Source organism: Argiope bruennichi, chromosome 1 (assembly GCF_947563725.1).
Source record: "Argiope bruennichi chromosome 1, qqArgBrue1.1, whole genome shotgun sequence".
Classification (NCBI taxonomy): domain Eukaryota; kingdom Metazoa; phylum Arthropoda; class Arachnida; order Araneae; family Araneidae; genus Argiope; species Argiope bruennichi.
The window spans coordinates 57172392-57188529 of NC_079151.1; the positions used below are offsets into that span (position 1 = coordinate 57172392).

The 16138-nt window shown below is 25.6% G+C and overlaps 1 protein-coding gene across 2 annotated transcripts; it reads right to left on the reverse strand.

Moving 5' to 3' along the window:
* Positions 1 to 5951: 5951 nt before the first annotated feature.
* Positions 5952 to 15921, reverse strand: LOC129970011 (SUMO-conjugating enzyme UBC9-B). Of its 2 annotated transcripts, XM_056084429.1 has the most exons (8): positions 15807 to 15910; positions 14936 to 14985; positions 14769 to 14845; positions 12609 to 12692; positions 9869 to 9941; positions 9337 to 9446; positions 6728 to 6807; positions 5952 to 6495 (listed from the first exon to the last, which is right to left on the reverse strand). In XM_056084429.1, exons 3-8 carry the CDS (start codon positions 14832 to 14834, stop codon positions 6429 to 6431), a joined length of 480 nt encoding a protein of 159 aa, XP_055940404.1. In that variant the 5' UTR covers positions 14835 to 14845; positions 14936 to 14985; positions 15807 to 15910; the 3' UTR covers positions 5952 to 6428. The 2 variants fall into 2 exon arrangements, with proteins under 2 accessions (XP_055940404.1, XP_055940403.1); XM_056084428.1 differs by lacking the exon at positions 14936 to 14985 and having other exon boundaries at positions 15807 to 15921.
* Between the last annotated feature and the right edge of the window lie 217 nt (positions 15922 to 16138).

The following is a 16138-nucleotide window of genomic DNA, read 5'->3' on the forward strand; positions in this document are numbered from 1 at the left end:
AGGTGTTATATAAGGTGATGATGATAACTGAAATTGCAATCCGCCCCCAATCAAACCAGATTGGATTAGTTAACCAAAAGAATATTCACTTTTATCAAATTGAATATAAGTGAAGCGACTACTGTCGCAATATTTAGTGAATTATACCATGTCCCAGACTCATTGAGACTTCATAACAGAAATTGATGAAACTAATCAGTGAATTTCAAAAAGGAAATATATATATATATATATATATATATATATATAATAGACAAAAAGTTGAAAGAAATTAAAACTATGGAAAACCATGCTTAAATAAATGTCCGGAAACTTAGAAAATATTTTCTTGATCAAAAAATCTACTATTTAAAAGCAATTTTTTTTAAAAAAGAATTGTAAACATTATGATGTATTGTAAGAAAATTATTAAACTTTTATTAAAAATTAAAAATATAATGAGATTAAAATTTCCGTTTACTTACAATAATTTTATCAGTTTTCTGCCTTTAATTAAATTTATGAAAAGTTTGATTTTCGAAGTTCATATGTTTGATTTTAAAAAAAAGAATTATTTTTTGCCATTTAAATAAAAACAGCTAGTTTGTTTATTTATTTTTGTTAATAATTATTTTACACACTTTTATTTAAATTGAAAATCTTTTTCGCTTTGACAAAAATATGACTTATAAGAAATCTTCGATTTTATTTTAACAGCAACAGTAAATAATTTTATTCAGCAACATTAAATAATTTTATACAGCAACATTAAATAATTTCTCTATATCAGTATATAAAGCATCCCCTGTAATGAAATCAAGAATACATTTCTTTAATTGAGGGAACCCAATGCCTCTTCGTTATGCGAAGGAATTAAGTATAACTTTGTAGGTAATTTCATGAGATTTTCGACATTTCGGTTGGGGGGGGGGGAGAGAACCTTGACCCTACCGCCGACTTTCAGACTTTCACGTCCGACTATCGAAATTAATCATTATAAACGAATTGTTGATCATTAGAATCAGCGGGGATTGTTGATCATTAGAATCAGCGAATTGTTGATAAGGGAGATATGTTCCACCCTGTTTCTGTCAACGAATTCGATTGAACATTGCATCTGTGATCACTACAAGCGGCGACTACCGTACTGTTCATTCTAGGATACAAAAACCTTTTGCGCATGCGTGAGGAGGGTTTATTTAGTCAAAAAAGGTCTGAAAGAAGAGACAAAGGGAGGAATTTACATTTAACAATAAGATGAACCAAGATTATTCGCCAAATTAGAATGCATAACCGCTCATTTCTCTGCGTGCTACCTTTGTGAAATGCAATTAACGAAAAGTTCACGTTTCGGAATCTTGAGCTTAACCGTACTAAAACTGATAAAGGCTTACAGTAAGGTGAAGACGATAAAATCATCTATCAGACGGGGGAAAAAATTCCTTAAAATGCTATTCACATTCTATGTCTGCGAATGCGTTAGTAATTGGGTAATTTAGCAGGGTAACCAGTTGGACCCTATAAAAAATAGGAATGGAACCAATGGATTTTTTTTTAATCAATTGGGTGGTTGGTGCAAAAGACATTTTTTCTATGCAGCGCAACAATCAAGATTGTAATCCAGTTTTAAAGACGAATTTCATTCCATCGTACATGAAAATATCTGCAATTCGCATTTTTTTAAATAAAAAAATAATGTATATTAAGGTGGAATCTTTCGGTAAGTTCGCTTATCAAAATGTGGCAAACCAAACTTTTGGGTTATGACAACTTCGGATCATGTGCAATGATATTGCGATCACAGTATCTTTATCTATTAGGAGTTTTAATATTCTAAGTTAAAGCTAAAATACTTTTAATATATCTCTTAATGTTAAAAAATTCACTAAAATTTGGTACAATAATAACTTTTATATTAAATTCGTATTTACTATTAATTGTAATTATTTTTTTAATTTATTTTCTATTTGAGGGAATTTTTATTATGGCTTCGCGAATAACTTCTCCAACATTGTGAACGGGAAACATTTTTTAAAAATTCCAACTGATCACTCTATTTTGATTTAAATTTCCATTAATACCGTATAATTCAGTTATAGTATCAACAATCAAGCTGGTTAGCCCGCATCCCTTTGTAACTATTTTGATTTGGGAGAGAAATTAAACATATGTAACTTTAAAAATCACAGCATGAATCTTTCGTTTAACTAACATATAACTTCAAAGTAAATGCACATTATTTTCTGACATTTTCATTATTCAAATTAGATTAAATTTTCTCTCCATTGGGATATAAATAATGATCAAATTTTATGGTATTCGTAATGCCATTCATGGAAATGAGTTAGAATCATTAAATGTATTTGCTATATCAGATATAATGTGGACATTTTTATATTGAACACTTTCAATTATATATATATATATAGGTATACTATAAGGAACTTTATTATTATTATTGACTGTTACTTCAAAACATTCTATTTATAAAATTATAAATAAAATCTTTGAACAAAATTTTTTCCCTTTTTTCATAACATTATTTCACATTTCAATCATCGATAATTACTGAGTAGGCCTCATAATTTTGATCTTCATTTAACCTAATTCAAATACAAAATGTAACACAAAAAGAAAAGAAAAAAATTCAAAGCTGCTCAGATTTTGAAATAAAAAAATTGTGTATATATACTATTTAGGCAATTCATATTTGATTTTAAACTGCAAGAAACAAATACCAATGTATAAAATCGCGACTTTATTTCCAGGCATTTGAATTCTACACATGATGATTTCAACAATGTTAAAAAATTAGTTGCATCATTTCTATTTGTCTGAAGTAGAAGTAATATATCTAATCTTTTTAGATGATGACAATTTTTTGAATTATATATTCTAATAAGTAATTTTATAATTTATTCATTATGTTAAAATGACGTTGTTTTTAATTATCACAATTAATTATTCATTTGAACTTAATATTTGAGAACAATATTACCATGGCTTGACATTCCTATCTTGTAGATTATTACTTACAAGTTTTTTGGTAGAGATTCCATATACGTCCCTATTGGTGATACTTTGTGTAGATGAATTTTTTTATTTGGCACAAAAATGAAATTTCTATGCATTTCAGACAATATTAAAATATGATATTTGGTTAGATAAAAACGTCGCCGATATGAAATACTGCCAATGGAAATTTATATTAGAACTGTTGCTACTTTTTTATTGGTTTTCTCTGGTTATTACTTATGAAATTTTTGCTTCTCCCAATTAACATAATGGCAAACATTTTCAACAATGGAAAAAAAAATTCAAAGCACAATGACATCACAACAAAAATGAAACACTAAGTAACATGATGCAATGGCCAAATCAAACTGAAGTATGGCATTGAAAAAAAATGGTTGTAATCTGATAGCTAGATTCGAATAATTTTAATAATCTTCATAAACTTGAAAGATAAATAGGACAAAAGGAATAAAAAAAAGGTTTCCCGTTTGAGAAACACTTCAACAGGTGGCAATTATAATTATTATTTATTTATTTTGCATTTGGAACAAATACTTGTTCTTGTAAATATAATACTAGTCATAAAAATCTAAATATTTCATGTACAAAAAGGTTTGTACATGAAATATTTAAATATATTCTTATTCTAAAAAAAATAATACAAATAAAATATATTGCAAATTATTCTCTTCCTAAACTAGCAACAATTCTCTTCCTAACTGATACAAAATTTGATTAATATTGGATATAAATTTTCTTCAGATACTTGAGATTAATAACAGGAATATAAAAGTATTCTGTATAATTAATAATGTGCATTTATGAGGCATTAACCTCTTTTTGTGAGAACATTCCAACTTATTTAAGATGTTTCTTCAAATTTACAGCTTTTCTCCTGATTGCTACAATTCCTTTGTTCTCTTAAAAAGTTTAAAACAGATGTAACACTACAATTAAAATCATTTTCCCAATTTCGTATTAAATGAGATGCAAGATGCTCCGTATATTCCAACTTCTCATGATGAAATTATTTAACAAACAACTATCGGAACACTCAATTCCTAATTGTAGCTTCATTACAAATTGGCATTTTTTTTAATTGAACTTTTAAATTACTGTTTCAAAAATTTAAGTTTAAATTAGAAATCAAAATGGCATTTAATGTTTTTAAAAATATTTTATTGTGTAAAGTATACATTATGTCATACATTTTCCTACCATACAAGATGATTTTCTATGCATTTGTTATGCTTATCAATCTTGCCCCAAATGAAATCTGTATTTTTTTCCAATAGACTATACACACATGCTTTAAAAAAAAAATATTTGGCAAATTTTAAACATCAATGGGTAAAAACTTTAAAACAACCAAAATTTGGAAAGTAACAGCGTAGTTGAAATTGTATGCTCCTTGATAAATGTAAAAAAAAACTTTTGGGCAAAACTTTTTAATGTTACAATGAAAATTCACATTAAAATGATAATAATAAGACCACAAATTATTTGCTTATTAATAACCCTGCTGACAAAATTAACTATGCACTTCACTTCTTTCCAATAAATTTACTTTCTGTGCATTACTATAAACAAATTAATAATATTTAACATTTGCTAGTGAATCAAATTTCATCAATTCTGAAATGGGTAACATTTTGGAAACAAGCAACACAAGTCTTATTGGTATGCTACTGAACACAAGACTTATTGCTATGCTAAACAGTCAGATTTATTTCTTCCTTGTTTAAATATTGATTTCTAAATTAACTGCACCTTCAACTGTAATTTGAATATATTAATTAGATTTATCTAGCAACTTGTCAGAATTATTCTAAAATTCATACGTAAGACTATTTGGTATAAATGAATACGGGAATATCTTTACACTATAAATTTTGCCTTATTAGTTTGAAAACTATGCATTCTATAAGAACTAACAAAGATATTATATCAGTATTAGAATCCCATATATATTCACATAATCTATAGCAATACTTAATATAGTCTGACTCAATGATTTTGATCTGCTACTCAACTGTATAGTTCAGTAGCAGCATAGGTGAACTTGTATAGACAATATAAATGCTAAGTGAGTATATATACCTTTCTATATGTGATTGGAGAACAGCTATTGTACCAAAAACTTACTAAGACTTCATCTCACTTTAGATCTAATCATTGTGATATTTATGTTACTCATTTTATGTCATTATATTTATATCATTATGTCATGTTTTATTCTTCAATTATATTCTATTATATATTTTGTATAAAAGCTAAGAGATGCAATGGCATGTGTAAAAATAGGAAAATGTTCCTTTTGTCCTCTAAAATACCCAAATATACAAAAAACATTATTTGTGAAAAATTATTCAATGTCTTATAAATGAGGTTAAAGCAAAATCACCTGAAAATTAATAATAAGCTTCAATTTCCACAAACAAAAGAGCAATATTTTTCATCTGATAAAGGTATTAAAAATTTTTATTAAGTCTTGAAAAAAGTATGGATATGGAGATTTTAACATTTCAACTTGCTTTTCATGATTTCAAGTACTATTAAATGAAATTACACTTATGAAATGCTGACTTTATTTCTCAATTACGAAAAATCTGCTAAGCAAGATAAATATGGCTAATTTACACAAAAAAAAGGAACAAAATAATTTTACTTTCTAGTCAAGTTAATATTTTTCTATCAATAGAAATAAGAATACATGATTTCGTTCAGAATAACAAATACACAATTTCTTTTGAAGCACATTAAATAATTTGCAAACAATGGATTATTTTCTAGAAAATGTTTGAAAATCAAACAAATATAAATTTTACATAACGTATAAAGCTGCTTTCATCTAAGTTGATATATTAAGTAATTATAGCAATAGTTTCTTGCCTAATATTCTTACATAAAAAAGTAAGAATAGGGACAGCAAAATTTTAAGAATAAATCAAATCAAATTCATAAGACAAAATTTTAATTCTTTAAGAGAAATGAGTCAAATACATTTTACAATATTAAAAGACATACTGAAACAGTAAATACACAACGCATGAATTTTACACTCAGAAAAGGAAAAAGAAATGAAACTTATGTACAATCTTCACAAACATTTTATCTAAAATTGCTAATCAGGCAACAGGTATCTGGATGCTTGGAAAATATGAATCAAAAATTTTAAAGTTTTGGAATACCTCATAGATTAAAATACAGTCTATAATACATATGAATATTGAATGATGATAAAGCATAAAAAGAAAGACCACACCAAACAACCTTCATAAGGTAGTTCAATCTGATGAAAATCAGTTCTCGCTTGATAAAAAAAACTAGATGACCGATGAGCTGAGAGGCAACATTTATTACGGAGATATCTTTCCCCAACATTACAAAATCAATAATTTAAATGTTTGTAATAAGTGTGTGTCCATGCCAAATTATTCTTGAGGTGCCATAGATTTCGCTTGAGCCCTAACTCTTTTTTCATATTCCAATCGGTTCTGACTGTAAAATAAAATGTATTCATTAGATAATGTAGAGAAGAAAAAACAAAATGCATTCCACTTGAATGATAAACATTTGTATTTATGTCAGAAAAAGGCAGCTAACACTCCTTTTCTGATGTTCCTTTTAATAGAAATCTCATAACTGCATTCCACTGACAGGCAGCATTAAATAATGCTGTAATGTAAAGAAGAAAAAACAAAATGGAGAAACTACATTCCATTTGACTTACCAATAGATGGTATAAGCCTCAGCTTGAGCAGGATCTTTGATATTTGGTTCATTTAGGAGATCTTGTATCCCCAAAAGGATCTGAAAAAGTTAAATGTGTAAGATATAAAAAATCTTACATAATTATATTTAAAAAATGTCCAGGTATTTTTAAAATATAAAATCATTTTCAAAGTTTACCAAACGCATATAATCACATTCATGTTTGTTTTTTTCACCGGCAGGGGATGGGGGAGTAAAATAAACTTCATTTTAACACCCTACTTATTTTTTTTTAACTCAAAAACCTAATTTTGTTCAGGATATTCACAATGTTAGAGCAGTGTAGGGGCAAAATATGGCCTTTTTAAAAATAATCCAGAGTATTGACAAGAATTAAACAATATATTCTCGAATGTCAGGTACTAAATGATATGCCAGTCATCCACAAGTTGTTTAATATTCTCATATATATATTTTTAAATAGTAAGTTAAATTTGCAAATGTCTGCAACATGAAATAGATAAATTTATAAATATAAATTCAACTAAGCATTTAAAAAAATGAGAAAAAAACTAAATAGAAAATGATACATTTCTGTTTTGTTATTTTTGAGATTGAAAATACCAAATAATAAAAAATTAGCAACCTCTTATTATCCATCTCCCATTTTATAACAGCATCATAAATGCATCCATTTATCATACTTCTAACAATTAAAAACAGCCATCTATAACAATAATTTTTTAAAAAATTAGATGGAATTCTACGTTCCAATACTCTAAGTTTAACATCACACTCCTCAAATATAGTAGGAATGTAGAGTATTATTAGTATAGAAAACAAACAAATGGGACAGGTTTTTTTTTTTTTTAACTACTTGTAAATTAAAACTTGAAACAGCAAGGAAATGAACTCTGAAATAAGATAATTATATTCAAACATTCATTAAAACTTTTTTTTTTTTTTTTTTTTTTTTTGTAATTGTTAGAAGTCTTTTTCCTTAAGCCTCTTCTAAACTAAAATTTAGTAGTTAAAAAGATATACAATTCCTTCAATTTCATCATTATTTCAATATCTGAACATCCTTTGGATTGAGCAAAATGCAAAATCTAGAGGAAACTTAAATTTGCATGACATAACCGACTTCATAACAAGATAAACAAAAAATAATCATTATAAAGATAATAGTGTAATATTTCATGTCCTTTAAATAAATTCTTTATTTAAAATGAATACTTATTAATTTCACATAACATTTTTTTTTCCCCAATGTGAAATAGATTTAGCAACACACATTATGAATGTTCTGAATATTCAGTTTCCTTCTACTGTCAACTTCAGTCATATTTAAAACTATATTTTTTAACAATAATAATAATGGAAACAAATTTATCTCTCCTCAAAATGAAAAAAATACATCAATATGCAATAAACTACGAGTTAATACTTCATTAAACACTATATTTACAATTAATGATTCATAAAATTCATGAGGCAAAGGGAATGTAAGTGAGAAGTTGGGAATTGCAATTCCAAATATATAAAAAAGTAATAAAATTCATCCCTCTAAAAAAAGTATTTCTTACAAAAAAGTAAGTAAATAAAGTATTTCTTATTCATCCTTACAAAAAAAAGTGTACCAAATGCTAATTATGAATAAATATACATTATGATAATAATAATGAAAGTAATAGCACATAATATTACACAACTCAAACTTCCTTGAAATTAAAATATTATATTATTGTGTGTGTATGTATGAAGTGCCAACATATGCAGCATAGAAATCACTAATTAATTATTGTTCCAATGGCAATGATGAAATGTAAATAAATTACCATACAAACATTTCAGACTACTTTGTTGAACATTTTAATAACTGCATTTAATTCAATGGTTCATTAATGACACTGTCAGATATTGGAAATACTCTGAAATGGGCTCACTAAAAACTATTAATTCAGAGGAAATGATATTAAAAAAAAAAAGTAGGGGGGGGGGACTTAATTGAGCATGAAAGTTGTTTTAGCCATAGCCAAATAGATAACTGCCTTGATTTACTTATGGAAATTAACAATTAAACATATCAAAACTATTATCTCACAAAAATGGTTTTTGCTTTACCTTAAAACTTAAAAAATTACCATTACATCAAAATTTCACTCATGTACAACACTTCCTATATTTTTAATATTTTTTTTAATATAACACACAATTTATAACAATTTTTAATGTTATAAAATATAAACTCAATCATCAAAATATTAATTTGCATACTTTTGCCAATGTTAAATTTTCGATTTAAAAAAATGTTTTCTTTGGATATTAGTTCCACTGTAGGAGTTTCACTTCCACTTTATTATGTAATATGTAAACTTTTTAAGTTGCAGGCATTATAATTTGTTTTGAAACATTCAATGAAATTCATATTTTTTAGTCTTATCAAACAAAATGATTTTTTTTTTAAAAAAATGCATTCCACATTAATGTTTAACAGCCTAAAATCACATTTAATAATCTGGATTAACGAGCTAGTCGCCAAAAAAAAGGCAGCTAGTATTAAAAAAAATCAATTACAGGAGCTTTTAAACTAAGTTTTGTTCAACTGTGTCTTATATGCATACTAACTTGTTTTATAGTAATAGCTGGTCTCCAATCTTTTTCTTCATCCAAAAGAGAAAGGCATACTGTTCCAGATGGATAAACATTTGGGTGGAAAAGAGGAGGCTCAAATTTACCTGAAAAAGTTTTCAGTATCTTTTTTATTAAATAAGTATTCAAAAAATGCTTAATAATATATAGCTTAGCCTATATATTAATACAAAAAATCATATCCTTCAGAGTACTAAAAATGCTTACCATCTTCAAGTTTCTAACTTTAAAAGCCTACTTGAAAATCTTATATGGTCAATTCTCATAAAATGCCCATAATTTATAATTTTTTTTAACTAGATAAAAAATTTCATCAGTAAATCTTAATTATTATAGAAAGAAAAAATTACAGTTCACCTTAGCAGTAAAGTAACTAAGACATCTGTAGAAAGAAAATGAATTAAATTCTTGCATTAAAAATAACTTTAAATTAGAAAATGAAAAGAATAGTACTTAATAATGCATGGGTACTTAAAAATAAATATTAAATAACTATGGTTTAACCTACATTTAGGAGGAGTTGAAGGGTAATCATCTTTGAATATCATTCTTAGATTATATAATCCACCTTCCCAGGCTGTCTAAACAAGATATAAACAAATCTGTTATAAAGAGTAAATATTACAATATTGCATAACTCATCTGAATGAACAATCGATTTCTTATAAAAAGAAATTTGATTTAAATTATAATAAAACATTTAACAATTATATACATTTAACAATTATATACATTTAACAACTAAAACATTTAACAGTTATATAAAACAATAACAAAGATATTTTACAATTTGAATCTCAAATTTTAAAATATTACTGTAATACAAAAAAATGAGATCAATTTACAACAAAAAAAATATAAAATTCGACAGTTAAAAAAAAAAAAGAAGAAAGAAATATATTAACTTGTTAAATATGTTATTTCAAAATTAAGTAATCAAATTAAAAGTACTCTTCCCCTAAAAAAGTTAATAAATTACATTTCAGATTCTCTGGACTATGATCAATCAAATCTTTATTATTGAAAATGATAATCATACTCAAATACACATTGAAAATTTTTTTTAATTATTTTTGCTATTTCCTTATATGTTAAAAATGTTAACAGATCATCATTATAGCATTACCTTCATGTTATGCAAAAGGCAGTTCCTTTAATTGAGTAATTTTCTATTAAAATTCTTAATAAAAACTGTAAACAAAATACTATTTGGAACTTAAATTAGGAATCTTTGTTTTGAGCTAAACATTGATTTTCTATTGTTGATTAAATAATGCTTTCAACTTTGGTCTTGTAATTGAGGCAGAAATATTCATTACATCTAGCCAATTCTTCATAAAATTTCAAGATTCCAAAAGTAAATGTCCTGATAAAACTGTTTCAATATGGGATGTCAAAAATATCCGAGGCAAAATAGGAAATCGGATTTCTCACAAATAATATTTAGCTACTATAGATTTGTGCATTTAAGGCTGAATATATTTTAACCCCTTGACATGCAGTGGTATCAAGTAAAATCACAACTTTCTAAAATTTATTTCTAAACCTTTGGTGGTTACTGACCGAAACCAAAGACTCTTAAAATAATATTCTAACTTTAATAATTGCCTGTAGATATCAGCACGCTAGTTAATACCTCTCTTGCATACAAAAAAAACAAAAAAAAAAACAAAAAAAATCTGTTATTTTTAATGCTTTTTCTCAATATTTTCAATTTATTCTTTTTTTCAGCAAGCAAAAAACAAACAAATTCAAAATGCCCTCTTAAATTTGTTACATGAAAGCAGTCTACAACATACACATTTTTTCCAAATCAAAATGCGAAAAAAAGTTCTTCATACTTTACATCTTTTTAGGTGCATTCAGAGACATACCACCACACACCTACAGCACCAGATTCTCTACCACTTGAAACATGTTAGTTAAACAGATCCATTTTCTTTCCCCTGTCTCTCTAAGTCAAGTGGCCGATAATTTACAGGGGTTTTGCCATGTGTTTTTTGGGTGAGGAATTTATTTATATTTGAGTAAGGTTTATACAAATAGGATGGTTGAAATTTTTTCTTCATTTGCTTTCTTCTTGTATAAGTAAGCAGGCATATTCTGGGGATGTTAAATATATTTTCTAATACAGTATAATTTTCTTAATTTTAAAATGGTTACTTTAAATATTATGTTTCTTCATAACTTGAATATAGTGTTGATTGTATTTAAAGTCTAAATGCCAAGTAAAAAATTTGCCATTGCTAGCTTTATTGGAGGATTACTTGTTACTAAAATTATTTTTCTTTTATAATTTTTTTTATATTGTAAGATTGTATAATTAGTTTTCATTGATAATATTGTATGTTTCAGCATTCCATTAAATAAATGAGTAATTATGTAACAAAATGAATTATGTATTAATTATTCATAAGAAGAATATGTCGTTGGTGTGAGGTGATATTCCAGTGAACCCCCCAACCCATGATGCAGTCTATTATAATTTTTTTAAAGTATTTTCTTTTCCCCAAGACCCTAAACATGTAAATTAATCACATAATTTTTAAAACTTCAGAAAACTTATACTTGTGCACTTCAAAGGGTTAAACAGGTTTTTCATGCATCTGGTATGACAAACAACAGAACTGTCATGCTAAAGCAGGTCAGGTGATATAATAATTTTCATGATAGTTATAATAATAAGGTCAAATACAATGGGAATATTACCTATAGCCATAACCAGGATATTCACTCATCTCATTGGTATATCGTTAGCTATTAAAATGCATACTAAAAACATTGAGCTTATGACAATTAATTAATTAACTTCAAGACATTGCAACAGACCAGAATCTTCTTCATTTTTTTATTCAAATATTAAATTTCATAATCCTTTTTAGCAGAGACAAATTTATCAATTATATACAACATGCCATCAGTTTTCAAGATTCTCTTTGATAATAAACCTTTTATTTAAAAAAAAAATCAAATAACATCTACAATATCAATATGGATTGCATGTTATTCACAACTTGTTTAAACTGATATGATTAATTATAATTTTTTAATATTTAAACATTTCTTTGTGTTTAAACCATATTAGTCATGAAAAATTTAATATTCAGAAAGGTAAATTTATTTTAAAATATAAACAAAAATTATTCTTGATCAGTTTAGCAGTATAATCCTTCCCTTCCAAAAAATAAAGAACATTTTCTTCACAATTTATGTAATTATGATAAATGTGAAAATAGCACATATCTTACTGATTTTTTCCCAGGAATGGCACATTCCCAATTCATAAGGTTTAGAGAACCATCAGGATTCTTTGTAGGCCTGGCCACAAATCCCTGCAAGAAAATTTTTTAATTAAACATTTATGACAACATTGATAATAAAAATAATTGCAAAACTTGCAAACAATTTTGATTTACAGATATAAAAAATAAATTATTAAAAGCAGAAATCATTCTTGATTTCTATATTTTTAAAACAATATTTACATTAAGTTACAGATCTTTTAAAACAGGAAGAAAAAAAAAAAATCAAGACTATAAATGGAAAATGCACAAAAGTTTCCAAACAAACATTAAAAAAAAATTTTTTTTTTTAATAATGGGACTTTCTGATTAGTACAGCTTCACTCAAATTTCTATATCTGACAAATGACATTTTTTAAAAACCTTGCTGTTGTGTTTGAGTCTATTTGAACTGAAATTTTTTTTAATTGCTTTCCAAAAACAAAAAAATGCATAGTTATTTATAAATATTTCATGACTTTGTTAATGAGAAATTATGTTATTTCCCTGCAAAAAAGATTTTCCTTTAATATTTTCTATACATTTTTCAATTACATTAACATATTACCCAGAGGTTAATATGATCCAATACTCTTATTTATATTTATTTCATTCATCTCTTATTTATACTTAAAATCACTAATGCAACTAAACCACTGCATATCACTAATGCAACTAAAAAGGATAAAAATAAATTTCTGCAAACTATTCATGTTGATAATAAATCAATTCATCAGACAAAAAAAGAGAAAGAAAAAACACAAATAATATTTTTCCTTTCAAGAAATATGGGAGAAAATAACTAGAAATTCAGTTCAGACAAATAAATAAAAATGAAGTGAAACAAAATGAAACCATAAAATGAGACTTGCAATTCAGTCAAAAGATTACAGAACAAAAGACAACCTGATTTATCATCAATATTTAAATTTCCAATTGAGTAATATATGTGTGCATTTCATGCGATATCTATCGAATAATGATAAATGTAGAGAGAATTGTTCAAAACTTCTAAAATATATATATGCAAATTTTTAACATATTTTTATTCAAATAAAAAATTGCAATAGAAAAATTTTCAAAAAAAAAAAAATGTTCCAAATCACTTTTTTAAATTAAAATATTTAGGCTACATTATACAGTTATTTATTTTCATTTATTACTTTTTAAAATTATATTAGGTTTATTCCATTAAAATAATTCTTATTAATTTCAAAACTTAGCAATAGTCTGAAAATAAGGATAATATAACAACATCCTAAGATTAGTTGCTATACAGTTCAGTTTGGTAGTGCTTTGAAATGTGCTTGTTCTACTTTTAATGTATGGTTCATATTCACACAAATGAAATATTGATATAGTATATGCAAATAGAACAGCAGGTTAATTTGCAATCAAATGTAGTAATATAAAGTGGGAATTACAATTATGTTCATAAAAAAACTACAATTCAACAAAAAAAAAAGTTTTAATTCAGTTCTAAAATAGACAATGCATTAAATTGGCAAGAAAATATATTTAAATTATTAAAAAACAGATTAATCCTTTCAAATATAAATAAAGAAAATTCTGAAGCACGAGAGAAACAGAAAATTTCTTATGCAAAATTTATCAACAAAAAATTTGGAAATTATCAGAAAAAATTTGGAAGCCTTATAAAATAGAATATTATAATTAATAATAAGTAATCTAATAAGCAATTTGAAATTTTAATTACATCAACAATGAAGCTTAAATTTCAATGAGTACCATAGAATAAGTTACGATTATAATGTGTTTAATTTCTTTATTAAAATGCTTGATACTCAAAAATATTAATTTCATATGTTTTTCTAAACTTACAGAAAGCATTATTACCTTTCCACTTTTTAATATATTACATAATTAAACATAAAAGGGAATTACATTAATGCTTCTAAAAATGATTTCTAAATGCTGACACCTATGCAAAATCAATAATAATCAAAAGCTTTGTAATTATTAAATTATTTTAATATCATCAAAAACCCAACTGTACAAAAAACAGTTTTAATATATTAGAAGTGACTGAAAAACTAATTCAATCATCCATATCCTTTCTTAGAAACATGATAGCAAATACTAATAATTATATCCAATTGTACTTACAAAAGGGTGATCTTTTCGCCAAGCTTTTCGTTCTTCAGCAAGTCGAGCAATAGCAATTCCAGACATTTCAGTGATAACTAAAAAAAGAGTTTCAGATTACCAAATGAGGCATATTCACTTTTATTCAAAATATTGAAATAATAATCAATAGTATTGAGAAGCTGTACCAGCTTGATATAACTTGTTGATATTTCAGACATTTCTGAAGCACAGAACACTAGAAATATCAAGAAAAAGAATACACTTTTTACCATTCATGCTCATAATTACCATTATTTCTGATATACCATCAAATAACACAAATTAAGAAAAAAGAGAAATCATTTATTCATTTTACTTAAAACGGTTTCCCACCCCATCCCCCTAAAAAAAGAAAGTAATTTGAATTACCAAAATTGTTTTGAGAGTTACTTCTTGTTTATTCAACTAATTATGAAACTATTTAAATAACAGATACTAAGAAAGAATATAAATTTAAAGGCTATTTCTTATACAATTCGTGTAATTAAAGTATTTTTTAACACAGAAGAATTTATTTTACACATACACATGTCATTAATATGAAAAACGCTAACATCTAAATAAGTAACGTACTATTAGATCTTAAGTTCAATCAAGAAAAACAGAGCCGAAAATTATGGAGGCATTTAAAAAATTCTTTAATGCCAAATAAATTAATTATTAGTTAATTAGACTATTATCACTTCATATAGAAATGAAATCTTAAATAAACTATTAGGTACAGATGACACGAAAAAGAAAGTACCATATTTGATCGACAATTCAAAACGTTATTTTACATTCACGAGAAAACTCTCACATACACTGAAAATTCTTTAAAAATTTAGCGCCGATAAGAATTATTCTTTATATAAATATTTTTAAAAAGTACAAACGCTCACTCATTAATAACTCCTTAACCCTGACATTCACAAAGAGAAAAGGATCGGTTACATTTTTCGCAAAAATAAACAATTAAAAAATTTAAATTAATATTATAATACTTAACATAACACATAAAAAAACAATACAACTTACAATTATAATAGTAAAGAAAATTCTTTCCCGCCAATATATATATTATACAATTCGCAGTTTACGACAATTGAGCATGAGAAAATACGAGATTTTTTAATCTTGTTGCCATGCATAATAACATAAATTATTAAATAATAAATTTCAATATTTCTTTCATTTCAGTTGGCGTTGCATTTTTGCATCATGTCATAAAACATAAATAATTTTTTAATGGAAATTGGAGAATTTTTTTTCGTGATATCTTAATTTTATATTTATGATATTGTTATTGTTCAATTTTATTGACTTGTTTCATAGATAAATTTCTACAATAACTTTCTAATATAAACAAT